The sequence below is a fragment of the Crocodylus porosus genome, unplaced genomic scaffold (assembly GCF_001723895.1).
Source record: "Crocodylus porosus isolate Cpor-Errol unplaced genomic scaffold, CroPor_comp1, whole genome shotgun sequence".
NCBI lineage: Eukaryota > Metazoa > Chordata > Crocodylia > Crocodylidae > Crocodylus > Crocodylus porosus.
In genome coordinates, this window is record NW_017728947.1 from 95,932,275 (window position 1) to 95,957,898 (window position 25,624).

The 25,624-nt window shown below is 43.8% G+C and overlaps 1 protein-coding gene across 2 annotated transcripts in view; it reads left to right on the forward strand.

Moving 5' to 3' along the window:
- Positions 1 to 23,614, forward strand: part of LOC109321748 (cholesterol 24-hydroxylase) — a 24,826-nt gene extending 1,212 nt beyond the window's left edge. The window contains exons 2-15 of one of the 2 annotated variants that reach the window (XM_019552498.1): positions 3,205 to 3,282; positions 5,071 to 5,092; positions 5,671 to 5,744; positions 7,120 to 7,206; positions 9,237 to 9,375; positions 10,952 to 11,062; positions 12,049 to 12,205; positions 12,739 to 12,801; positions 18,405 to 18,477; positions 19,271 to 19,355; positions 20,599 to 20,709; positions 21,042 to 21,130; positions 21,743 to 21,809; positions 22,629 to 23,614. In XM_019552498.1, coding sequence (XP_019408043.1) covers positions 3,205 to 3,282; positions 5,071 to 5,092; positions 5,671 to 5,744; positions 7,120 to 7,206; positions 9,237 to 9,375; positions 10,952 to 11,062; positions 12,049 to 12,205; positions 12,739 to 12,801; positions 18,405 to 18,477; positions 19,271 to 19,355; positions 20,599 to 20,709; positions 21,042 to 21,130; positions 21,743 to 21,809; positions 22,629 to 22,772 — 1,300 coding nt within the window. In that variant the 3' untranslated portion in view covers positions 22,773 to 23,614. Of the gene's footprint in view, positions 1 to 3,204; positions 3,283 to 5,070; positions 5,153 to 5,670; positions 5,745 to 7,119; positions 7,207 to 9,236; positions 9,376 to 10,951; positions 11,063 to 12,048; positions 12,206 to 12,738; positions 12,802 to 18,404; positions 18,478 to 19,270; positions 19,356 to 20,598; positions 20,710 to 21,041; positions 21,131 to 21,742; positions 21,810 to 22,628 lie in introns of both variants that reach the window. The other variant, XM_019552497.1, reaches the window with a different exon arrangement.
- The last annotated feature ends 2,010 nt before the right edge of the window (positions 23,615 to 25,624 follow it).

The window sequence follows — 25,624 nt, forward strand, 5'->3', positions numbered from 1 at the left end:
TGCCCTTTGGGCAGGGGGCTGGACTCGATGATCTCCCGAGGTCCCTTCCAGCCCTAATGTCTATGAAATCTATGAAATCTATGAAATCAAATTGAATTAGGGATAGTGATCCGAATCAATAAATCAAATCACTGGCCCTGATTTGAGGCGAAACTACATTGAATAGGACCCGCGTTGCACACCCCTATTGTACATTGTGCCCCAGGCTGGCTGGCAGGACTTACGAGCTGGCTTCTGAATATCACAATATCTTTATATAAAAGGGTTATGCCAGTTCTGAGTGGAGAGACAACTCACTTCCCAGGGTCAAGTGTGATAACCTGAGAACCTGTGGAAGTGATACTCATGGTCCAGATAAAACCTTGGCTCTGCTGAAGTCATTAGGAGTTTCACCCTTGGCTTCTATGGTGTCAGAATTTGTTCTTTCATATAGGGGAAAACCTGGTGTAAAGGTACTTCATGTCTGCCATTGCCACAATTTGGATTGTACTAAATGTAGGATTTGAGCTATATGAAGCAGGGTGAATTAGGAGCTTCCAAAGGGCAAACAGTTAATGAAATCAGTAATTTTTGAGTTATGTGACTTTATCACTGTTTTGCAGGCAGAGAAACTGTGACACAGAGATGAAAGCAAGGACTTGTCCCGGGTCAGAGCCCATGTTAGGACTGGCACTGAACTGCTGGGCTTTTGACTCCTACACTTGTGCTCCCACCAGCAGATCATATATTTTCCTCTTCATGCAGAATGTGTTGATATAATCCGGGCTCATGTGAGAAGCAGCGTTTGTTTACTAACATCTCTTATTGGACTAATTACATCATTGGGAAAGATATTAGACAAGTTGAAGGCCATTCTGTATACATCTACATGTGCGCTTTACTGTGGAGTTGACTAATTAGCTGCGTAGTAAAATGTCACTGTCTATACCTGTGCCAATATTAGAGCTTAATAAATTATTTAATTAATTCCTGTTGGGGACAGTGCTATCTTACAGCAGGGTAAATAAGGGTGTCAGGGCTGCTTGCTGCATGGCTCTGGACTTTAGCAGTCTCGTGTCCCAGCTAATCCCTCTATTGCCCAACACTGGCACCTGGAAACCAGGGCTTGTGGCCTGAGCCTGCTGCCAGCCCGGGACTGCTCTGCCCCAGCTCAACCTGCTGCTGTCCTAGGCTCATGTGCAGACAACTGCACCCAGGAGCAGTTGACACCAGCGCAAACAGCTCCAGAGTTTATTGTGTCATGTTAATTGAACATATAGATGCACCCTTTGGGTGTGTCCAGATGAGCGCAGACATTTGTTTCCCCAGGCACACCTTGTGCCGTTGCTACTTGTCCCTGGGAAACACTGGGGACGAGACAGTTGTTACATAATACAGACAGTTATTTCACATCAAGGGCTCCGTGGTAAGTCCCTGACTTCTTTTAATTTACTGTAATTAGTTCCTTTGTCCATAATCTTACAGAGTTACCATATACTACCTTACTAAAAAATCTGGTATAAATGATTTTCCCGATATTTATGGTATGGTTCAGACAGCCTCTGTCACTGACATATTTGAGCACCTCATAATTATTAATGTGTTTATCCTCACAGCATCCATGGAAAGAAAGTAGGTGTCCCCATTTTACAGTTGGAGAAATAAGGCCCAGAGAAAGTATAAGTGACGAGCCCATGGTCACGCAAGAAATTCTGCACAAATGTTTCTTCTACTCCTCCTACCACCAGCAGGTCTAGCAGTGCTGACAAATTTTGAAGGAAAATACTTGCATTGAAGACAAGAGACATTGAATTAGCCATATGCAAAGGGAACTAAGGGTTGAACCTTGCTACTTATACTAACAGGTTTTTAGTGGTTTAGCTAGAGGAGGACTGGTTTGCTAATAGTTGATAACATGTCTCATATCTTCTTTGGTCCAGTTATGAGAAGGGCGCTTCATTCAAACACACAAAAGAATTAAGAAAACGTGTATTATAGATGGTTAGGTAATATTGTTGAGTACTTCATATTTTTAAGTACCTAAAAGTATCTCAGATAAAGAAAGGAAATTTCAGCATTACTTCTTCATTCAGAAGAGAACAACAGCAAGGTTATCTGTCTTAGGTGGAAAACAGATCTCCTTAAGCACAGCTTGCTGGCTTTTAGCAAAATTGCAACAGGAAACTTTCAGATATGTGCAAAGGTGGTGGGAATATCCAGCTTGTCTCTGAAGGAAAGAAAGTGACCCGTGTCTTTTAAATAAAGACGATTCATTTATTCCATTCTGTAATCTCCATGTTAGCTAGTGCCTTCCCTTATAGGATTTCTTCCTTATTTCACCATTTGGGTGACTATAAATACGTAGATTTCACTGGAAAGGGGCTGATTATGGTCATCCCTACCCCTTAATGCCAGTGTCCTACTGTCATTAATAATTTACCACCACGTACAAAATATCTCTCTCATATAGTTACAGCATAGATTCGAGTACTGAAAGGCACAGAAACCTTGTAAGATAACCGCTGTTCATTGGACATTAGGGCAGTTACTGTCCACACACCCAAATGTCTCAAATTCTTACACAGACAACAGGTTCTCTCAACTTACTGGCTAGCAAAGGCTGTCTTTTAAATCTGTATACATTGACCTTCACAAGTGCACAGAGCTCTGTGGAATGATTGGCGGGGTCCTGCCTTGTAACGAGTGTGGAGGATTGGGGTGGGGCTTTTGGGCAGGGCTGTGGGTTGTTGGAAGCAGAATACAAATGATGCATATAGCCCATCAACTGAAACCAGAACAATGAAGCTAAGTAAATTCAGCCACAGTATACAAGCGTTATGGACTATCCACTCAGAAATATACATGGTATGCATACCATCTTACTGGTTTCATTATCCTTTGTCAAACATTTCAAAGCTCATTTCAAACGCCCATAAACATCTGCATTGTTACAAAAATGAGAGCAACGTATATGGTACATGAGACAGATAGATAGATAGATAGATCACAGGGAAGCAGGTGCACCAGAAGTCTCAGTGGTATACGTGTCAGCTCATGCAGCAGGGAAGGCCAGTTCCCCTGAGGCTACAGGAGCTGAAACTGCACATTCTTCTAGGTAATTTCTGACCTTAAAAATCACTATTTTATTCAGTTTGTTGTGTTTCCTTCCAAGCCATAATGCTGCATCCTTATGACTTGACTAAGCTCTAGCTTTGTTCTCTCTAGCTTTGTACTTGGACACCTGCCAATTTTATGGAACTTGCAAAGGAAAAATGGGCTGTTGCATGGACTCTTCATGCAATGGTGAGTTGTAACACCTCAGGATTGAACGAGGCCATGTATAACCCAGTTTTACACATGAGAAAGAAACTTGCTTTTATCATTAAGTGAATATCACCAATTGGGAAGTTGAGGCAGAGAGAGATAAAAAGCTAAATCTGAATGCGAGCACATAACTACAGGGTTGGGCACTTACACACATTGGGGGATTCTGTTGTGCCTTGCAGCAAGACAGAATGCCCCTACAGGCATACCTGCTGAGAACGGCCCTCTTGATTCCTTAATCCAACTGTTTGGACATTTTCCCAGGAAGAAGAAGCTCTAGATTTTAGGCCTCTCAGTCAGAGTGGGTCGGAAGGGACCTGAGCAGATCATCAAGTCCGAACCCCTGCTCTGGGCAGGAAAGAGTACAGGGGTCCAGCGACCTTGGCAAGGTGATTAGTTAGCCTCCCTTTGAAGACCCCCAGGGTAGGAGCAAGCACTACTTCCCTTGGAAGTTGGTTCCAGATCCTAGCCGCCCTGACAGTGAAGTAGCGCCTCCTGATATCTAGTCTGAACCTACTCCCAGTCAACTTATGACTGTTATTTCTAGTCACACACAGGGACTCCCCCAATACCTGCTGATCCCCCCTGACTAGTTTGTAACAGGCGACTAGATCCCCCCTCAGCCTTCTCTTCTGGAGGCTGAACAGGTTCAGGTCCTGTAGCCTCTCCTCCCAGGGCCTGCCCTGCTGCCCCCAATCATGCGAGTGGCCTCCTCTGGACCCTCTCCATGTTGTCCACATCCCTCTTGAAGTGCAGCGCCCAGAACTGGATGCAGTAGTCCAGCTGCGGCCTGACCAGTGCCGCATAGAGGGGGAGGATCGCCTCCCTGGACCTGCCTGAGATGCATCTGTGGATGCATGACAAGGTGCAGTTAGCCTTCCTGTCCGTGTCCCCATATTGACAGCCCATATTCATTGTGGCATCAATAATGACTCCAAGATCCTTTTCTGCCTCTGCACCGACAAGAAGGGAGTTCCTCAGCCTGTATGCTGCTGGTTCTTCCTCCCCAGGTGCAGCACCTTGCACTTGTCAGTGTTGAAACCCATCCTATTCTCATCTGCCCACCCCAGTAACCTGTCCAGATCTAGTTGTAGCCTTTCCCTCCCTTCTAGCGTGCCCACCTCTCCCCACATTTTAGTCTCATCCATGAATTTGAACAAGGTGCTTTTCACCTCCGTGTCCAAGTCACTGATGAAGATGTTGAACAGTGCAGGCCCAAGGACCAAGCCCTGGGGGACCCCACTGCCCACATCCCTCCAGGTTGAAAATGACCTGTCCACCACCACTTTCTGGGTGCAAACCTCCAGCCAATTCACAACCCATCTGACTGTGTAGGAGTCGATGCCACAGTCGCCCAATTTTTTAATGAGGATGGAGTGAGAGACTGTTTCGAAGGCCTTCCTAAAGTCCAGAAAGACTATGTCCACCGTAACACCTGCATCTAAGGATTTTGTGACTTGATCTTAGAAGGCCACCAGGTTGGTCTGACAGGACCTGTCCCTAATGAACCCATGCTGGTTTCCCCTAAGCATGATCTCCCCTGCTGGCCCTTCACAGATGTGTTCCTGGATCTGTAGCTTCCTAGCAAAGTGCTCTACCCTCCAGGCCACAAGCTAGGCATTGCCTGGAGTGCTCTCCAACCCTCCCAAAACACTTTACTGTAGTTCTTTGCGCTCCATTATACACATGGTTTATATTTCTCACACCTGCATTGAATCAGTATTTGTTATATTACTTTGTGCCATTGTTCTTTCTGTTTGCTTGCAGGGCAGAGACATATGGACCCATTGTACGTTTAAATGTTTTCCATGGAGTCTCGGTAATAGTTTTCAGTCCTGAAGGAGTTAAGGTACTTCATGGTGAAATGCAATAGCTGACTAGAATCAACCGGTCCTGCTGTAACATGAGAGGGCTGTATCTGCCTTGCAGAGTCTGAGTGAGGACACCAGGGCTCTATTTCTTGCTGTATCATTTGCCTGGCACTACCTGTCTTGTAAACTGGTTCTGAGAGGTGATGGATGCCTTTGCCACCTCTTGTGAGGTATACTTAAGAGCTGGGGATGACATAGCCTTAGTTTTCCAGTTTCTCCCTTGGAGTCATTTTAATAAAAATATGATGAGGTTTACACAGTGCTTACTTCTTCAGATCTATGGAGGAAAGTAGGTTAGCTATAGGCATACAAAGCATTCTTGAATTTGGTAAGCCTACAGATTAGACATCTAAGCCGCCAACATAATTCCACCCAGTAGACAGTTGTGTGCCTTCAGATGTTTGATACAACAGGAGTGTTGAATCCTTGAAAAGTTCTTTACATTCTGTTTGGGAAATGGATCATAGGTCATATTTATTTACCTGGCTGATTTTAGGAATACTTGATGTCACCAGAGTACCCAAAGGATCCAACTGTATATGGTCAACTCAGTCATTTGCTTGGGGTGAGGTAGGTAATTTTTTTTTTAATTTCATGTCTCAGATCGAATTAATATCAATTCTGAATTATATCAACTGAGCAGAATTCAATCATTTAAGTCTGTGTAGTGCTACCACCGGCAAGTACGTTCTGGGGATTCAGATACTCCAAAATCCATGGCAGGCTTCCGATGTAAAGGTCCCAAGCCTAGAGGTCTTTGAGTTTGCCAAAGGCACAAAATAGGGTGAGGTCTCCCATTTCTATAAAATAGGTGTTTAGCCAAGATCCCCGCCATGGGAGGCTATCGTAGACTCTCATAGGACCTGTCCACAGTGCATTGGACAAGTCTCCACCCTCTACTACGCAACACCATGCAAAGGTGATCTTGTCCTGGGGAATAGACCAGTACAGCCCAGATAAAGTTACTACACTTGATCTTAGACCACAAGAGGCTGAATAACCAGTCAACAGCATCATGTAATAAACATAAATTAGAGCTTAATACAAGTGGAAAAGGGGCCAAATTTGTTTGGATTTTTTTTTTAACTTGAGCTAATCTCCAGTCACATGTGGACATTGACCAACCATTGCATTACCTTGATGCTCATGTAGCCAAGTGTCTTGGAACAATGGTGGAGTAAATACTGCATTCTTGTAACTCGATCTGTCACATCTCTCCCTTGTGGGATGTTCTTTTATCCTCAGAGCAATTAGGCTTCTCTGGGGTCAGAACCCAAAGTAGATGAAAATTTGCACAACGGTGTGAGCAAAAATATTCTGAATTAAAGAGGAGAATTTACTGTGTCAGCCATTCTGCAATAACTGTTTAATGTGTTTACTTCTGTCTCATGGTAAGGGGGAGCCATACAGTGGTATTATACCTTGGTTCGGTTTGTGAGTAAGCCGCCCGGAGTTAGCTTTCACTTAGCATGAGATAGGGGCAAATATATAAAACAGTTACTGCTTGTCAACTGCTCTACAATAAACCCTCTTACCTCAGTATAATTTATTCCTCTCTTTATCACAAGACTGCTATTAAAAACTCCACTTGTCTTTTAAAACATCAGATCATTCTGAATAGCACTGGAGTATTTCCATGTTGAGAGGGAATTAACCCCCATTCTAAGTGTTATCTAATAAAATATTAAAAAACAACCCTTATTTCATGAGCTAGAACCAGCACCCTATTGTGGCACTATATACACATAGAACAAAAGGTTTACAGCTCTGTTTTAAAATACTCCCCTTCATCAGTGGGAAGAAGCAAATAATGAATTCAAACCAATGTAGTGCTCCATGAGACGAGGAAGAATTGTTACATATTTGGTTTAAAAGAACTGAAAACTATATATTGACACCCTTGGTAGAAATGATTCCTTTTCTTTAATTCTTGCATTTATGTTAGATTTTTAGGGAATGGCTTGGTATCTGATTATGACTATGATCACTGGCACAAGCAGCGAAGGATTGTGGATCCTGCTTTCAGCAGAACGTAAGGCAAATATTTGTCTAAAAATGCTCTCATTTTCAGGAAGTTATTATTAAAATGCGACGGGCACTTTTTTCCAAATCAGTTTAAATTTATGTATAGCTACAGACATGTAATGAATACTTGTCATTTTATCCAAAGTTTTATCTTCTTCTCACAGCAGCCACAACCTGTCCATATGATACAGACCATAAAATGGGGACAAATTTGGTTCTCCCGTTTTCATCCACACAAGAACTATGACAACATGAGCAGCAAAAGTTCCCATGGAGGTGTCTATCTAAGCACCTAGACAGATTCAAACTGAAATTACAGGTCCCTAAATGGAGGCTAGGTGGAATTAAACATCCATGTCACAAAAAATCTATCTGCGCTGACCCCACCCCAGGCAAAACTGCTTGGGTACATAGATTTGTTAGGCACCTCCATTGTGGTCTGTTAGATTCCTAAGCCCGTAGACCTCAGCTAGTATCTACTACACATACTCAGAAGTAACCAAGATGGCTACCTGTGTACCTAAGTCCCTCCTAAAGTCTGTTTCAACCTAATCCAGTTCTGGGAGGCCCCTGAAGATAATCTAAATTCCCATCTGCTTAGTGCTGAGACCAAGCTTGCACTTCATTACACAGCAAAGGTGATGCTTACGTAGAGCACTCAGGAAGAGGGACACCGGGGTTGTAGGCCATTCTCACCTCCTTAGCTACAGGCCAGAATGAACATGGGGTGGGCTCCAACCCCTCAGTTGAAGTTGGTCCACTGGACAAGAGTGCAAGATTCATGAGGTCAGAAAAAAGAAGCATGATAGGAACCCAATGAAGAGGGCATTCCAGCGGGAGGAGAGAGTCCTGGGGTCTTGTCCCTGTTGCCAGGATTATTTCTGGTTTTTAACAATGACTATGTAATGTAAAAGGTAAAAACATAACAGCATAGCCCAGGACCTGATAGTTCCCTCCTGGAGCAGTGCCATTACTACTAAGCTACATAGTCACTCTCCATCTTGCACTTTTGCCTGCACAGTGACCCAGGTTCAAGAGAAGGACTGGAGTTTTCTCCTGACTACCTTATCTTGGTGGTCAGGACATTCCTTGGTGGTCAGGGAGGTGGGTGATAGGGATCTGAATTCCCTCCAGGTAAGAAGGACTATGAACCCTGGTGTTCTACTTCCTGAGTTAGAGCTCAACTGCTGGGAAAAGGATGAGTAGTAACCACCTCCCCCCCAATACAAAGGTTGTTTTTCATAATGTCACTGTTAGTTAGGTGTTGCACTGCCATCAGGGGTTTCCTGGATAATCTGGAATACCAGATGATGCAAGTCACCCCTAGCAGTCAGATGCCTAACTCCAGTCTAATGTTTCCTGCTGAATTCTGGATATGCCTCCCTGCTGAGTGCTTACATGATCTGGATCTCCCCTACCTGACTCTTAGGTTTCCCTTTCACTGGACAGGAAGCCAAGCCTGGTAATTCAGATCACCCTCCTGGGATAAGGAGCCAAAATTTTAGGTAATGCGGAGACTAAGTAGAGGCATTCACAAAGTTAATTTGCTCTTGGCAGCAGCAGTCTCATGTCATGTATGAGCACCCCTCAGATATCTTAAGAGCAATACTGTGCCTCATACAGTAAACCCACTGATTGCTAGGTTTTGTTCTGGTCACGTACAGGTTTGTGCAGAACTCAGGCACAGCTAAAACTAGGAAAGCATAATGCATTTCAGATCATTAGCCTCAGTGACTCTGGATCAATTCACTTACTATGAAAGGATTAGTTCATGGTCATTCTTCTCTCTGACAAAACTGGGTAGCACTGGAGCCAGCATTAGCAGAATATACCTTTTCTCTTGCTTTAACAAAAGATTGCAGTGGGCTATTTTCTTTAATCTGGCAAAAGCATGCAGACTGTTTGAGGCTAGAGGATTATGTGAAGTAGTCTTTGTTTTCTTTTAAATTTTCCTATATAAAAATAAGTGAAGATGTTTATTCTTTAAAAAATGATTGCCCACTGCAGCCCCTTCCCTAATCTTTATTAACGGTTTAGCTACCTGATGGGTCTGATGGACACATTTAATGAAAAAGCAGAGGAGTTGATGAAGAAGCTGGAGGAAAAAGCAGATGGAAAAACGGAGCTTAGCATTCTCAACATGATGAGCCGTGTGACTCTGGATGTTCTTGCCAAGGTACTGACTGACTGACACATTTCCTGCAGCTGACCTCAAGTGGGCCTTGCCATGATTGTCAGTATAATTCAAGATCACACTCCACCAGCCTTACTCAGACTTGGATGAAAACTACTCACTACTCACTGAGTCTGCTTGATTCTCTTTTTACAAAACGGTGGTCCAAAGCGAGTCTTCCAGTGTTATATTTTCAAAAGAGCCAGAGTCCCATTTTCAAAAGCATCTAGTATCTCATGGGCTTTTGAAAACAAGACTCATGGGCTCTAACATTGAGTTGGCTCTTAAGGATGGTTTCTTCTCATATCCCCAATATCCCAAAAGGACACATCACTATTAATCCATGTGTGGATGTATTGTTTCAGTGTCACACTCTGGTAGTGGTTCTTGGGCTTTTTAAGCATAAGGTGCCCCTTGTTAGACTCAGGAAAACCCTTATTACACTGGGAGAATGCCCACTTTTAATTTTCACTTGTTTTTTGACTACAGAAAAATAATAGAGAAATATTTCTGTTGCAGAGAACTTAGAAAGACTACAGCAAGTCAGAACGTTGTTAACACTGGATTTCTATTTGGAATCTCTGGGTTTATCTTGTGAGTCAAGTCTGAGTGCCTAATAGTGCTAACATTTCTTGGCACCCCACAAGAAAGGATTTTGAAAGGATCTCAAGACACCCTGGTTGAGAATCACTTCTCTATGTCAACCTGACATGTTTATTTATTCATTTGATTTCTCTGCTGCCCTCTCCAATAAAGGCTCAGGGTTGCTTACCACAAAAACACATCATAGAAACAGATAAATAAATGATTAACCAGTTCTCAAGATAATTCCTCAAAACAGCTCCACCTGCTAAAAGCCTAGCTAAATAAAAAGGTCTGACCCAGATGTTCTGGGTCAGGTTCTAGGCAAGTGATGCAGTCGGATGCTCGAGGCACCTGTCATACACAGGTCAGTTTACAGTTGCTGTTGCACCATGTGATCCCATTTACTATTTCATGACTGAGACAGCAGCTGTGCCATTAGCAACAGGCCTCAAGGAGGAGGGAGCTCCAGAGCTGAGGGGTGACTACTGAGAATGACCTCCCACGTGTATCTTCTAAGTGAACAGATGGTACTTGCAGGAGGTTGTTTTGGAACAAAGGAGAGCCTCTTCCCTTGGACATATAGGTCTGAGGTCTTTTAAGGGCTTGTAAGACTCTTTTAAGGTCAGGACCAGCACCTTGAATTACACCCAGAAAGCTATTAGAAACTGGTGCAGACTCTAGCACTTCTCTTACCTAGGCTCTCCTCTCCTTTATGTTAGCCAGCTTGGGATGGGTAGAGGATAGTAGTAAATGATTATCCCCATTAAACCAGGTGGAGGGAGAGGAAGTGGGAGACCCAGAGGAGAGGGTGTCTGAAACCTGGGACTGCCCCTAATTCTCTTCCTCTCACTAGAGCTATGCTTGTAAACTCTAATAATAAGCTTCTAGTATGATACAGGATTGTAGTAGGGTGCGTTCATCTGCTGCTTAATCTCAGATCCAGCAAACAAAAGGTTTTAATCAGAAATTGCCTTTTTACTCTCAATATCCTCAGGTAGCCTTTGGCATGGAACTGAATGCACTGCATGATGACCAGACACCTTTCCCACATGCAGTGAGCATGATCATGAAAGGAACAAGTGAGATGTGCCTCCCTTTACTGAAGGTCTGTCCCAATTCCACTCCTGCAAGCTACCTCTTCCTACTGAAATTAAAATTGCTTTCTTTGCATAGTAGTCAGTGAGTTGAAAGAAGCAGAGTTCTTTAGACCTAGTTGTGTTAGCAGAAGCATCAGTAGAGTTGGTTCTTGTGCCTCTTTCCTTGCAAAGAAATTTCACTAGCCCTTTATGAACCTTGTGAAAGGAACAAAATAATGTTGTTCTTCTCTGGCATCTTCTCTCTCTCTCTCTCTCTCTGTGGTCTTCCCATGGAGTATCATGTCAGTGATGACACATGAGAATTCAACACCAGGCCTTCCTTTAAGCATGAGTGTTTGCTCTTCTGAGCTACAATCTGATGCTTGATTTACAGCTTTACACAAGTCACAAAACCCTGTTTGTCTCATGCATTTATTATACTCACACATTCTTAGTATCTTTCTAAAAAGACCATTAATCTTTATGAGAGATGATCAGAAAATAAATTCTCTTTCTGGGAGATGTTTTCAGTGTTTGGCAACAGTTCAAAGTTCAAAATCAATGCTGGAAGGTTTCATTTTAGAAGTGGTGCCTCCATGCCTGTAGGAGTTGCAGTTCAGAAGCCTCGTGTTCCTGTTCTTCTCCATCAGCTTGGCTATATTTCCCATGATGCATCACAGTTTCTTTGCCTGGAATGGGAAAGTGCTGGAGTCCTTAGCCATGGTACATAAGGCAACTGAACTACAGCTGCCATGAAGGTACTAGGGCAGCCTACTCAAATCGTTTTCAGCCAAAGTGTTTTAGCTTTGCAGGATGCACATTTTTGTTTACAAAAGCAGAGAATGTGTTTCCACAGCAGGAATGCATTTTCATTTAAAAAAAAATCAATTAGTCAAAAATCCAGTTTTCCACTGAAAAACAGTTATGACAAGGTTTTCAATCAGCTCTAGTTTCTACCCCTCTTTAGTCTCTGGTGCAAAAGCAATAAAATGACTATGTACCATTTTATATGCAGTACATGCCAGGAAAACAAAAACTGATAAAGGAGATTCAGGAAAGCGTGAGGCTGCTGCGCCGTGTGGGAAAGGAATGCATTGAGCAGAGGAGAGAGGACATCCAGAATGGAGAAGAAGCCAGAGTAGATATTCTTACTCAGATACTGAAAGCAGCTGGTAGGAAACTCTGTGCTCTTTGATTTCATTAATTTATACATTGTTTTGTAGAGTTCAAACCTGAAGTCCAGCTGACTTGAAATGTGGGGTGGTTCATTCCTGGCTGTAATATCTCTGTGTATTCAGAATGCTTCTTCCAAGCTGAAGATCCAAACGGGGTGGTTTTATAGATTTCATAGACATCGGGGCTGGAAGGGACCTCAGAAGATCATCAAGTCCAGCCCCCCCACCCAAAAGGCAGGAAGTCAGCTGGGATCCCAGCAAGATAAGCATCCAATTTGCTCTTGAAGGTGTTCATTGTAGGTGCTTGAACCACCTTCGCTGGCAGACTGTTCCAGACCTTGGGGGCTTACAATTGGGAGTTTATTTTGGAGGTTCACTTTGATCTCGTTTATTTATATTGGGTCAGAAGCTGGCTCTAAATCACCACTATAGTGCCCCCCACAAACCCCACTGTCCATGCCTGACTCCCTGGAGTGTTCTTGAGGAGGTGCAGTGAGCTTTTGTAACTTCTTTGTTTCTGATCTTGGCAGCTCTGGAAGACACCAGAGATGATGAAAATATTCTGGATAACTTTGTCACTTTCTTCATTGCTGGTTTGTAGCTATTTTACTACCTATTTATTTAATTAGTTATTTGATTTATAAATCAGCTTCCTGACATAGACTCAAGGCAGCTTACAGGGGAAAACAAAACAATTTATGAAACAAATGAAAAAGAGAGAAAAATAAAACAGGAGAAACAAAACAATTCATGAAAGCCAATAGAGTATTAAAATAAACTGTACAGCAAAGAGTCCCTAAGCATGACCTAAGCTCAACCTTTCCTGCTGAACACCTGCCTAAATGGGAAGGTCTTGCAGTGCTTCCTGAAAATGTTCAAGCTGGGGCTCTGGCAGGCCTCAAGGAGGAGGGAGTTCCAGAGCTAAGGGGCAACTACCAAGAATGACCTCCCATGTATTTTCACCAAGCGAGCTTGTTGTATTAATGGTATTTGGAGGAAGTTGTTCTTGGCTGACCTTAGGGATCACAGTGGAGCATAAACTAAGCTTGCTGGGGGACAGGGATACACAAATTCAGACATGTTCAGGGACTGACATACAAGTAAGCCCTGTAGAAGGGACAGTGGGAGAGTCACTTCTGCGGGAGGACTCAGGTGCCTATATACAGCCTATATACTGTCAGGAACATGGGGAACAAGCATAAGGAGCTAGCCCTCCTACTCTCCGGTGGGCATTATGATCTAGTAGGGATTATGGAGACCTGGTGGGACTCCTCACACAACTGGAGCATAGATATAGACAGCTACACCTTGCATAGAAGGAACTGGGTGGGGAAGAAAGGTGAAGGCGTTGTTCTCTATGTGAAAGAGCAGTATACCTCCTTGGAGGTTGACATCAGCTTCAAAAATGGACAGCTTGAAACCACTGGGTCAAGTTGCAGGGGGGGAGTGGCAAGAGTGACCTAACTGTAGGTGTATACTACAAACCACCAAACCAGTGGAGGAACTTGATCTGGAGTTCACCTGAGAATTGACTGAGGCTGCCCATGCACCTCACATGGTTGTTGTGGGCAATTTTAATTATCCAGACATCTTCTGGGAGGAACACTTGCCCAAGCTGGATTGGTCATGATCCTTCCTGACCTGTGTCAAGGAGCTATTCCTGATTCCTGAGGTACATAGACCGACCAGAGGTGGCTCTCTGCTAGACTTGGTCCTAGCCAAAGGAGACAATCTTGTGACCGACTTAAGGGAAGTTCTGGGCAACAGCAACCATTAAACCATCATGTTCACTGTCTGACGTAAGGCAGCAAATTGGATAGCAGGATTGAAGTCTTGGAGTTCAAAAATGCAAATTTCAACAAGGTTAGGTCACTAGTAGGGCAAGTACTGTGAGACCAGGGACCGAAGGCAAAATATGTGCGTGAAGAGTGGTTCTTCCTTAAGGACACGATCCTTGAAGCACAAAGGAAGTCCATTCCCATGAAGAGAAAAAGTAACAAAAGGGTTGCGAAGCCCTCCCAGTTAAACAGAGACATCACAGTCCTCTTAAGAAAGAAGAAAGAGGCTTATAAACAATGGAAGCTTGGGGTGGGACTATTCCATGACGGCCTGCATTTGCAGGGAACAGATAAGACAGGCTAAAGTGGTGACCGAACTTAGATTAGCAACGGGAATCAAGGACAACAAGAAGTCCTTCTTTAGGTACATAGGGAACAGAAAGAAAACAATGGGAGTGTGGGCCATTGCTCAACAACTCAGGAGAACCATTTCCCAGTATCCAGGAGAAAGCTGAACTCCTGAATGACTACTTCGCCTTGGTCTTTCGCCGGACCAAGGGGAAAACCACTCCAGGTAGAGTAGAGGATGAGCTCAGTAGGAATAGTCACCTTCCTTCTATTGTCATAGAATTGGTGTCTGACCAATTAAAAAAATTAGACATATACAGGTCAGCAGGACTGGATGATCCTCATGCAAGAGTGCTGAAGGAGCTCGCCAAAGTCATTGTGGAACCCCTGGAGAAACTCTTCCACAACTCGTGGCACTCTGGAGAAGTCCCTGAGGCCTGGAAGAGGGCCAATGTTGTGCCCATCTACAAGAAGGGCAGGAGGGAAGACTCGGGTAACTATAGACCAATCAGCCTAACTTTCATCCTAGGGCAAAATCCTAGAAAAATTCATCAAGGAGTCTATCTGCGATAAGCTTGTGGAAGGTAAGATTCTAAATGACAGCTTTGTCATGGGCAGGTCTTGCCATACCAACCTCATCTCCTATGACCAGGTAACTCACCACCTGGACATGAGAGAGCAGGTTCATATTGTATACTTTGACTTCCAAAAGGCCTTTGATCTAGTATCCCATGATGTCCTTGTGAGAAAATTGGAGGATTGTAGGCTTAACTCCAAGACAGTCAGGTGGGTGAGAAACAGGCTGCGGGATAGGACCCAGAGAGTCACAGTGAACGGATCTGTGTTATCCTGGTGAGACGTGGGCAGTGGTGTCCCACAGGGGTCTGTGTTTGGTCCAGTAGTTTTCAACATCTTTATTAACAATTTGGATGTTGGGGTGAAGAGATCACTGGCCAAGTTTGTAGAGAACACCAAATTATGGGGAACACGGTTATTCTTGAAGATAGGCTACAGATACAGGCAGACCTAGGCAGGCTAGCAAGTTGGGCAGATCAAAACCTGATGAAGTTCAACATTGAGAAATGTGAAGTGCTCCATCTTGGGACAAGCAACCCCCAACACACCTACAGGCTTGGCAGCACCGAACTGACTAGCACCATGAATGAAAGGCACCTGGAATAATAACAGACCACAGTGTGAATATGAGCTGGCAGTGTGATACTGTAGCCAGTAAGGCAAATAATGCTCTGCCATGCATCAGTCGATGCATCTCCAGCAAAACCAAGGAAGTGATTCTTCCACTCTACTCAGCATTGGTGAGACCACAGCTGGAGTACTGCATCCAGTTCTGGGCAGCACACTTTAACAACAACATGGACAAGCTTGAGAGAGTCCAAAGAAGAGCTATCCATATGATCAGACACTTGCATGGCAAGCCATACAAGGAAAGGCTGAGGGATCTGGGACTTTTCAGCCTGAGGAAAAGAAGGTTGAGAGGGGACTTGGTAGCAACTTACCACTACACTAGGGGAGTACATCAAGGTCTTTGTGAGGAACTGTTCACCAGGGTACCTGAGGGAAAAACTTCCTGGAAGACTGATTCAGGCTCAACATTAGGAAAAACTTCACAGTCAGGGTTTCCAGACTGGAATAAGCTCCCTCCAGAGGTCATGCAACTGCCAACCCTGGAAATCTTCAAGAGGAGACTAGACAGTCACCTTGCTGGGGTCACCTGACCCCCAGTTATCTTTCCTGCTTGATGCAGGGGGCTGGCCCCGATGATCTTCTGATGTCCCTTCCAGCCTTACAATCTATGAATCTATGAATAAAGGAGATAGTGGTCCCCAAGGTAGTTAGAGCTTGGACCACTTAGGCCAAAACCAACACCTTGAATTGCTCCCAGAAATTTATTGGAAGCCAGTGCAGACTCTGGAGCACTGGAGTCAGATTCTCCTCATGACAAAATCTCATCAAAAAGTGTGTCCCATGTTCTGCACCATCTGTACCTGCCACAGTGTCTTCAAGGGCAGTCCCATGTAGAGTGTATTGCAGTAGTTGTACCTCAGAGTTATGAAAGCATGGACAATGTTGGCCATATCTCAATCTGAAAGAAAGGGTCACAACCTTGTCACCAGAAGGAATTGGTGGAAGATACTCCTAGCCACCAACACCACCAGGAGCACCCCAAGACTGTGAACCAGAGTGACAAGGGGAGGCTGAACCCCATACATGCTAGGTGTCCCAACCCCACCTCCTCACCTGGTCATGTGAACTGTCCACCACCATCACCTCTGTCTTGTCTGGATTTAACTTCAATTGGTTCATCCATATCCAATCCCCAGCTGTAGCCAAACAGTGAAAAACGCCTGACACTGCAGGGCCCAGGTCAGGTGAGAAAGAAAGATAGAGCTGGGTCATGGGAGACTATAGGGCTCTGCAGGTTTCGCTCAAGGGATTGGTGGTGCAGGTAGTTTTCTTCTCCGTCCTCCCAGTTGCGGGTCATGGGTACAGGAGGGATAGATGCATAGAAGTAAACAGAAGACTCTGGAGGGGTTCAGCTTCTTCAACCATGTTATGCACCTCTAGGACTGTGGCCTGTTGGGAAGGGACAGCATCCACCTCATGCCAAAGGGGAAGCTTTTCTCAGTTAGAATGGTGGACCTCCTGGATAGGGCTTTAAACTGAGATCCCTGGGGGATGGGCCATCAACCAGTAGCACAAACCCAAAAAATCAAGCTCAAAACCAGCATCCCAGGGTACAATAGGAAGCTTTCTCTGGCACAAGCCAATGGACAGGTTATTCCCCTGCTCAGCCAAAAGCCTACAGCCTCCAATGGCAGGTTTAGGTGCCTGTACACTAACACTAGAAGCATGGGAAACAAGTAGGAGGAACTGGCTCTCCTACTAACCAACAACCAATATGATCTTATCACAGAGACCACATGGGACTCTACCTATGACTAGACCACGGGCATAGGGGGATACACCCTGTATAGGAGGGATCGTGTTGGGAAGAAGGGCAGTGGAGTTGCTCTCTATGTAAAGGAACATTACATCTCCCTAGAAGCCAAGATTGGAAGGCAAAGGGCCAAAGAAGCGTGACTGAGACACTCTGGGTCAAGATACGGGGAGAGCATAGGGAAGGGGATTTGATTGTAGGAGTTTATTACAGACCTCCAAACCAAGAGGAACAGCTCAACCAGGAATTCTCTGGAGAACTGGCAGAGGCTGCATGCTCTCGGAGTATGGTCATCATGGGTGACTTCAACTACTCAGACATCTTGTGAGATGAGCACTCAGCTAGATCTGATCACTCACAAAGCTTCCTCACTTGCGTTTAGGAGCTCTGTCTAACACAAGAAGTCTATGGGCCGACCAGGGGCAAGGTGCTCCTAGACTTGGTTCTGGCCAAAGAGGACAATCTGGTGAGCAACCTGAGGATTGAAGGGAAACTTATAGATTCAGAGATGTTAGGGTCGGAAGGGACCTCAATAGATCATCGAGTCCGACCCGCTGCATAGGCAGGAAAGAGCTTTCGGTATTGGCCCCCAAAATATCTATCAGTGAACCACTAGTAGAAATCCTTGGTTTTAGGAAAGCTGACTTCCACAAGCTTAGGGGATTGGTTGACAAGGCCCTACAGGACCATGGTCCAGTGAGGAAAGGGGTACAAGAAAGTCCATTCCCTTTCATAAGAAAAACAGCAAAAGTGCCGGGAGACCCCCTTGCCTCAACAGGGAAGTCATGGACCTCTTGAAATTAAAACAAGAAGCCTACAAAGGGTGGAAGTTGGGAATAACTACCAAAGAGAAGTACTCAGCAACAGCCCACACCTCTAGGGAGCAGATCAGGACAGCAAAAGCACAAATTGAATATGGATTGGCAACTGGTCTCTCTCCAGCGGTAGCTTTTCATTGATTCAGCATGAACTATTTCAGAACTGACATGTTTTTAGAGAGGCCTCAACATGTTCTCTATCTTCCTACTCACAATTACAGTGTTTCACTCACTTTATTTTATATACAGTGTATTGCTTTATGCTATTTTTTAATGGTTGTCTTCATTTTTAGGTCATGAAACAACGGCCAGTCAGTTGTCATTTACAATAATGGAGCTGACTCGGCAACCTGAAATAATGGAGAGGTATATATGTTCTATACTTAGCTTGCAAAGCTAGCTATGCTGTTCCAGATGAGCATCATAAGCCAAATAATAAATATGAGAACTATTAAAGAGCTAGCAGCAATTAATAATCCATCCTGCTCTGTGTTCCAAAATAAATATTTAATAACAAGTATGCTGCATAATAACATATGGGACAATTAAGATTTTTCAGTTCTATTTAAGTAATGTATTTCAAAGCTCCATACCAGAGGGGTCAAAAGATCCAGCCCACAGAGCTCTAGCATCTGGCTCCCAGTACTTCCTGTGGGTCTCAGAGTTGACTCAGAGGCAGCATGTGGGACATGCTGGGTGGCCTTGTGTGCCACCTGCTCCAGCTAATGCATGGTATGTCCCAGAGTGGGCACTGTGTGCAGCACAGCTCTGCATGACCAGAGCAGAATCATGCCTCACACGGCCCCCCTCCAGCTGCTCCAGGACACACTGTGGATCTGCCATACAGGCTGGCCTGTACATCCAATCCAGCCCATGGACCAGCCCTGTGCCACTCATCCAGCCCATAGGACCAGATGAGCTTGACACCCCTGCTTTGTACAAAGCTGATCTCTGCAAAGAGGATGTCAGCTCTGATTATACTACACCTTATACTTATTCCTAATGTCCTGATCCTGACGCATTTACTCAGGCAGTCTCCCTTTGGAAGCAATAGGAATTTTGAAGGCTCATTATCAGGGAAATTTTAAAAAAACACTTCATGCTGCTTGGCAGGAAATGGGTATCTCTAACTAAAGATCCTTTTTAATGTCTTCTCTAGACTTCGGGCTGAAGTGGATGAGTTTATTGGAACCAAGAGAAATATCAGCTATGCAGACCTTGGGAATCTCCAGTATTTCACACAGGTACTGCAGAATGAGGTCAAACAACAGTCACAGCCTTTTGATGGCACTTTTGCCATGTCATACACAGCCAGCAGATGGTCCAAACTGGTGTAATTCTATACAAGGAAAATTAACAATTCTTTATTCCTGCCTGCTTAGTTTAAATATAATCAGACTATAGGACTAGGTGTCTCCCTTCCTACTTGTTTCAGGTAGTTTGACAACAAGCTCCCAAGAGTTTGACAACCAAACCTATATTTGGTCAGTCATTGCTAAGGCATTTCTAGCTGATACTTTGCTACATCAGTAAAGTAACCAGTGACTGCTACTTGGATTGGAGACTTCCAAGGAAAATCCAGGAATTGGTAATTCAAAAGTGCCAGTTCTCTTCTTCTTTTCTCTCTCTCTCTCCAAGCATGGTACATGATCACCTGATCATGCATCTAGGAGGTTATTTTTTTGGAATGAGGGGTAAAACTGAGGGATGACAAGCTGTCATTATGTATATCCCATATCTCTTTTTGCAAGGGTAGGGAGACCAGTGAACTTGTATGTACTAAATTCTAGTATTGGGAAATACCATGTCCCTGCTTAATTGCTGTACCAGGATATAGTGTTTTTTTCTTCGCAGCTTCCTGAAAGGTGGCAGTGTTGCTTTTATAACAACTTCCATGTCCCATCCCAGATATGGCTACATTTTGACAGTAGATGACTATCAAAAATATGTGTCCATCAAGAAAAGACTTCTCTACCCTCTTGAGAATGCAAATAGGTTTCTTCAGAAGCTCTCCAAACTAGTTTAAGCATCACTGGGCACATCTACATGTTCACTTAATGCAACATGATAAACTTCAGAGCTCTCTGAGCTGGAGTCAACTGCTCCTGGGTGCAGCATCTATACATGTGACACTTCTTTTGTGATAGGCTTGCACCTGAAATTCCTTCCTATACATGAGGTACTAAGAAGAGAAGTGGGTGTCCTCTGCCACTGTCTTCTTTCTCCTAAATACCTGATGTTCCTTTCTGCTGACTCTTTGTCTCTTTAATGGTTTTAATGCTAGTTTCAATCTGAGACTGGAGTAGACAAAGGAGATTTGGCCAAAAGTCTGCTCCATCAAAATCTTTGTATGAATCACTGGCTCTTCTTCCAGAATTCAGAAGCCTCCAATTAGTCTAAGTGGAAGGCTGTGGAGGAAGAATGAATGTTATTTTTCTTCTCCTGGTACTGTATTAATTAACTCTTTCTTATTTTACTTTGACACAGGTTCTCAAAGAATCTCTCCGATTATATCCTCCTGTTCCTGGGACCGTGCGCTGGACGGGAAAGGAAAATATCATTGAAGGCATCAGAATTCCAGCAAATGTGACTCTATTTGTGAGTCTGATAGCTGCCTCCCAAACCCAGCAGGTTGTGGGTCTAATCAGGTTTTGAGTTAGATAGACACAGTGAGACCAAAATTCTCCACAGAAGTAATTCAGTTGCTTTTAGTGAAGTTGTATCAGCAGGGAATTTGGTCTTGAAGAAAAAGGGGTGTGAATGGGGCACTGGACCCTGTTTGTAGAACTGTGCCAAATCCAGTGATGGCAAGAGTGGTCTAAGTATGTGTGGGAAGAAACAAGTAGTTTTCTTCTTGTACCCATGAGCCTGCAAAAAGTCTTTTCCAGTGTGTTTCATATGAATAATGCAAGCATGCATCCTGTTGGCAGTTCAGCACGTATACCATGGGAAGGATGGAAAAGTTCTTCAAGGACCCAATGACTTTCAATCCTGACCGGTTCAGCAACAATGCACCCAAGTGAGTGTTTTTTACCATTCTGTCACCAGTACTTAATAAGTAATCATAGAATCATAGAAAATAAGGGCTGGAAGGGACCTCAGCAGGTCACTGAGTCTAACCCCCTGCTCAAAGCATAAAGAAAATAATTTAGATGGGAAAACGTATATAATTATTGTATACTTTCCCTGTTTTGAGAGTAACACAAGACTTTGCAAAATAATAGTAATATGTGGCTTTTATGCAGCACCTTTCACCATTAGAAGTCCAAGCACCTTACAAAGGAAAGCAATAATAATAATGATGATGGTGATGATGATGATATAGTTGCTTATGTTATAGTTATGCTAGGGTGGCACCTATTGGTACAAATCAAAATGTGTTCCATTGTGAAAGATGCTGTACAAACAACAATAAATGACACGCACTGGTAAAGTATCATTACCTCAGCAGTATAGCACAAAGACTCAAGATGCCATTCTGCTATTGGTTATTATGACCCAGATGTATAAGGAAGTAATTTATAAACATTTCAAATTGTAGTTGTAATAAAATCTTTGATTTAAAAAAACCAGCTTCTCTCTCTACAGTGAAACCACCAGAGTAAATGCTGTGACTTTTTTTCCTTCATAGGCCATATTTTTCCTATTTTCCATTTTCTTTGGGACCCCGTTCCTGTGTTGGACAGATATTCTCACAGGTAAGCAGACTCCTGAAAGTGCGGTTTCATTAGGAAATGCAGCGAAATAGTGAAGCTACTGATCCTCATCCTTTCAGGTGGGTTCTCTAGGCCTGTCCTGTCACTCATTTGTCAGATGGGGAGAAGCCAGCCTGTGGTTGCTTATTCTGCAGCTGTTGTGCAAGTCCTCTGCTTGTCCAGGCTACCAATCCAGCATGTTTCAGGAGCACTAAATCTACTTGGATTTTAAATCCTTACACAGCCCTTAACTACAGTTCAAACCCCTTTTGATAGGAATTGCTGTCAGACAGGGTCATGGGCCTGCTTTTGGGACAAACCCGTGAAATATGTGGTCCAGACAGAAGCATCAAACTACCAGAGACTTCAAGGGGGCAAAGCAGAAAGGGAAGGTGCAGACATGGTTGCTCAGGTTAGGAGAAATGATTTCTTGGCAGAGCATGGGAAGCAGCATTTGGGGGCAATGCAGCAAATCCTGCACTCTAAGGTAGCACACAGTGGGTGTCTAAATGTTGATACTCAGTGCGTCTCAATTAAAGTATTCTGATCTATACCCTGGTCTTCAAAGCAAACCTAAAACTTAAACAACTGCCACATCTTTGCATCTGCATGTCTTCTCCATTTTTGGAAGGTGCAGGTGACTGAGATGTGTATTGTTCCTACCCACTCTGAGAGGCAGCTTTTCTTGTAGTTCAGCTGCAATGATATTGTAACATGTTTAGTTCTAAGTTTCTGGGTTCCACAGAACTGTGTCATACCCTGAATTTAAATACTTGCAACCAACCCTGCCTCTGCTGAATGCTAGTTTGCTATTCTTAACAGATGGAAGCTAAAGTGGTGATGGCGAAACTGCTACAGAGGTTTGAATTCCAGCTGGCACCAGGACAGAGCTTTGAAATTGTGGATACAGGAACCCTCAAACCACGAGATGGTGTTATGTGCATACTGAAACCACGAATACTTTAAATGTAGTGGGATGGGAGGAAAGGAATGAAATGGCGTCAATGCTGGAGTTTCCCTCAGATTGTTTAAATTCTCTCACTAATCCAAGGTTAGATTTCCCAGTCCATTTTAGCGGCTACTAGATTGCAAGTTAGATAATTCTTCCCATAAAAAGTATGAAAACATTTTGGAAAACGTTCAAATGTCCATTTAAACATCTTTGGTCTGAAAACTGAGAAGAAACTTTGCAAAACAGACTTTTAGTTAGGGACTGCCTTTTCTAACTTGGTGTGGAAAAACCAGAAGAATACCTCCTTTCATTAAAGCAGTAATTCTCAAGCAAGGCCGTGGGCACTCTGGGGTGCCAATGGATCTTTTAAAGGGTGCCATGAGGTGTGAGTTGATAAATTAGACGTTAGGAGATAAGCAGATAAACTAAACAGATAAGTGCAGGCTCAGGCTTGATGACCTCCCTTTCCCACTGCCAGGCTTCTCAGCAAGGAAGCAAGTACTGTAATGTATAAATTAGTTTTTGAAATTGGGTGCCATTCAATTCGCTTCACATCAAATGAGTGCCTCCAGTCTAAAAAGGTTGAGAACCACTGCACTATAGGTTAAAATTTGGCAAAGGCCAGTCCTGGTCTAATTTTTTTACAGATCTCTCTGGACCCATGACTCAGGCTTAAATTCACATAAGCACTTGTGTAGAGGCACTTGGATCAAATAGGTTTGAGTTTTGGATGTGAAAATTAGGTTCTGTTCTTCTGACCAGATAATTTTCCCTATCTCCATCCTCATCCTTGCCTGTGATAGTAACCTACTGGGGAAAAACAGTGCCCCAGTAAAAGGAAATGCTTCCCTTTCAAGACTGCCTCAGGTGTATTCTCTTACCCAGAGAAGGTCCTTAGGGTAAATCCAATATTTTTTATTATACCAACTCAAATAGTTGGAAAAATTCTTCTTAGCAAGCTTTTGGGCACAAACACCCTTCGTGAGGCTGAGGAAGCGTCTGCAGATGGTCTGTGCTCTTCTTCTCTTGCCCACTACTTCCACCAGGTGGTAGTCTTTCATTTTTAATGCACAAGCAAGCCAGGATTTTCCAGATCTGTTAGTTGCTGAAGAGCAAATGTGTCCTAAGTAGGGTGGCCATCATAGAGGACCACTGCTTTCAGTGGTTTTCTGCTACTCTTTCCTCTATTAATATGAAACCCAACACTTTTATGTCCTCTATTTTTCTCTTGAAAAATTTCAAGGGAAAAATAAAGGACATAAAGTTGTCGGGTTTCGTATCAAGAGAACAGAAGGCAACCGGCCTGTGCTCTGTGATGGCCACGCTAGTCCTAAGCTATCCCAGGAAGTAAACAGGGGACAATGACACCCCTGGAGATGGACTGACACTGTGTATGAACTCATCTGGTCTCCTGCCTCTGGTATGGCAAGTGGTCTTTCCCCCTCTGGGAAAACAACTGTGATGGCTCAAGCATGTGTTGAAAAGCAGCTCCCTGAGGTCTTGTATGACAAGTGAGAATGCACACACACTGACTGAGTCAGGTAGTATTAAGTAACTTGAAGCCCAAAGCCATACAAGATGCAGCTGGGAGTGACTGTTTACACCATCTCCTTGTTCTGGAACAGATTCCCTTGCTTTTCCAGGATTCAGCTCCAGTAGCCCCCTTTGCTAGTCCAAGGTAGGATCAGCAGAACAAAGCTTCTTACCACACTTGGCCATCTCCTGCTCTCTCTTCCCCCAGCCATGGAGGGAGGAGTCCTAGTCTTAACAGATAAGAAGAGGAGAAAGAGATATGAAGGGTTTTACTCCCCATATGTGACTGAGAAGGGGCGTAATCTCAGCATGTACAAGTGTCTGTGGTCTGGAAGGACAGGGATTTCTCAAGTGAAATAGAGCAGCAAGCATCAGACTGAGCAGTGCTAAACTCTATAGCATCCATTTGCAAGCAAAAGCCTGCCTACAAACATAATGGTCTCCTTTCACCCTTCTCCTCCCAGCTACATGAGCTTGAAGACAGACAAAAACTCTCAGGAGATCTGGTAAGAAACAGCCAAGGCAGCAGCTACATCAGAGACCTTGGGACATGGTGGACACCATCCATTCCCAGCTGCTGCTTACATGTTTTAATTCAGACACGCTTCCCCTTTTGCAGACTGAGTATTTGCTGCAAATTTTGTCCACCTTTCACAGGCTCTTTTTTTTCCCTCCACTTCTCCTCAGTACCCTGTCTTTGCACACAGACTTTGTGCAATGCCTCTGCCTTGTTAGACCTATTTTTAGTTCTGCCTTGCTAGGAAATGTCATTGCTGGAACACTGTAGACTGCAGACGTGGTCAGGAACTGCAACACCACAATGACAAGTGCAGATGGCGGGCCTAGCATAAGCCTAGATGATGGAGAACATGTACTTAAGCCTCCTTAGATTGAAATGCTCAGCATATAATCAGTGAGCAGTAGTGTGGAAAAGTAGAATAAAAATCTGTTAGTCAAGGCCACTATATTGGACCAGGCCAGATGTGGATAATTGTTTTTTGGAAAGCACTAATAGTAATTACAGGTAGCAGCTGTAGTACTTTGATGTTATATCTTTTGATGATAAGAAGTGAATTATGTGTAGCTTACTAGAGTGTTCTTGTTAACTAAATATGGTAAAGCAGAAGTATAAAATCACTTGCCAACTGTGGCTGTGTTCAAGGGATCTGCGCCCAGCTACAGAAGTGTGACTTGCACAGGAAACCCCACTGTCAAAGAAAAATCTTTGATTTCAGCTGCTGATGGCAAAAAGGTCAAAAGGTTAACATAACATATTTTGTCATCATAGTTCCGTATTCAGCCCTCCCCCAGCTTAAATGTAAAATACATGCGC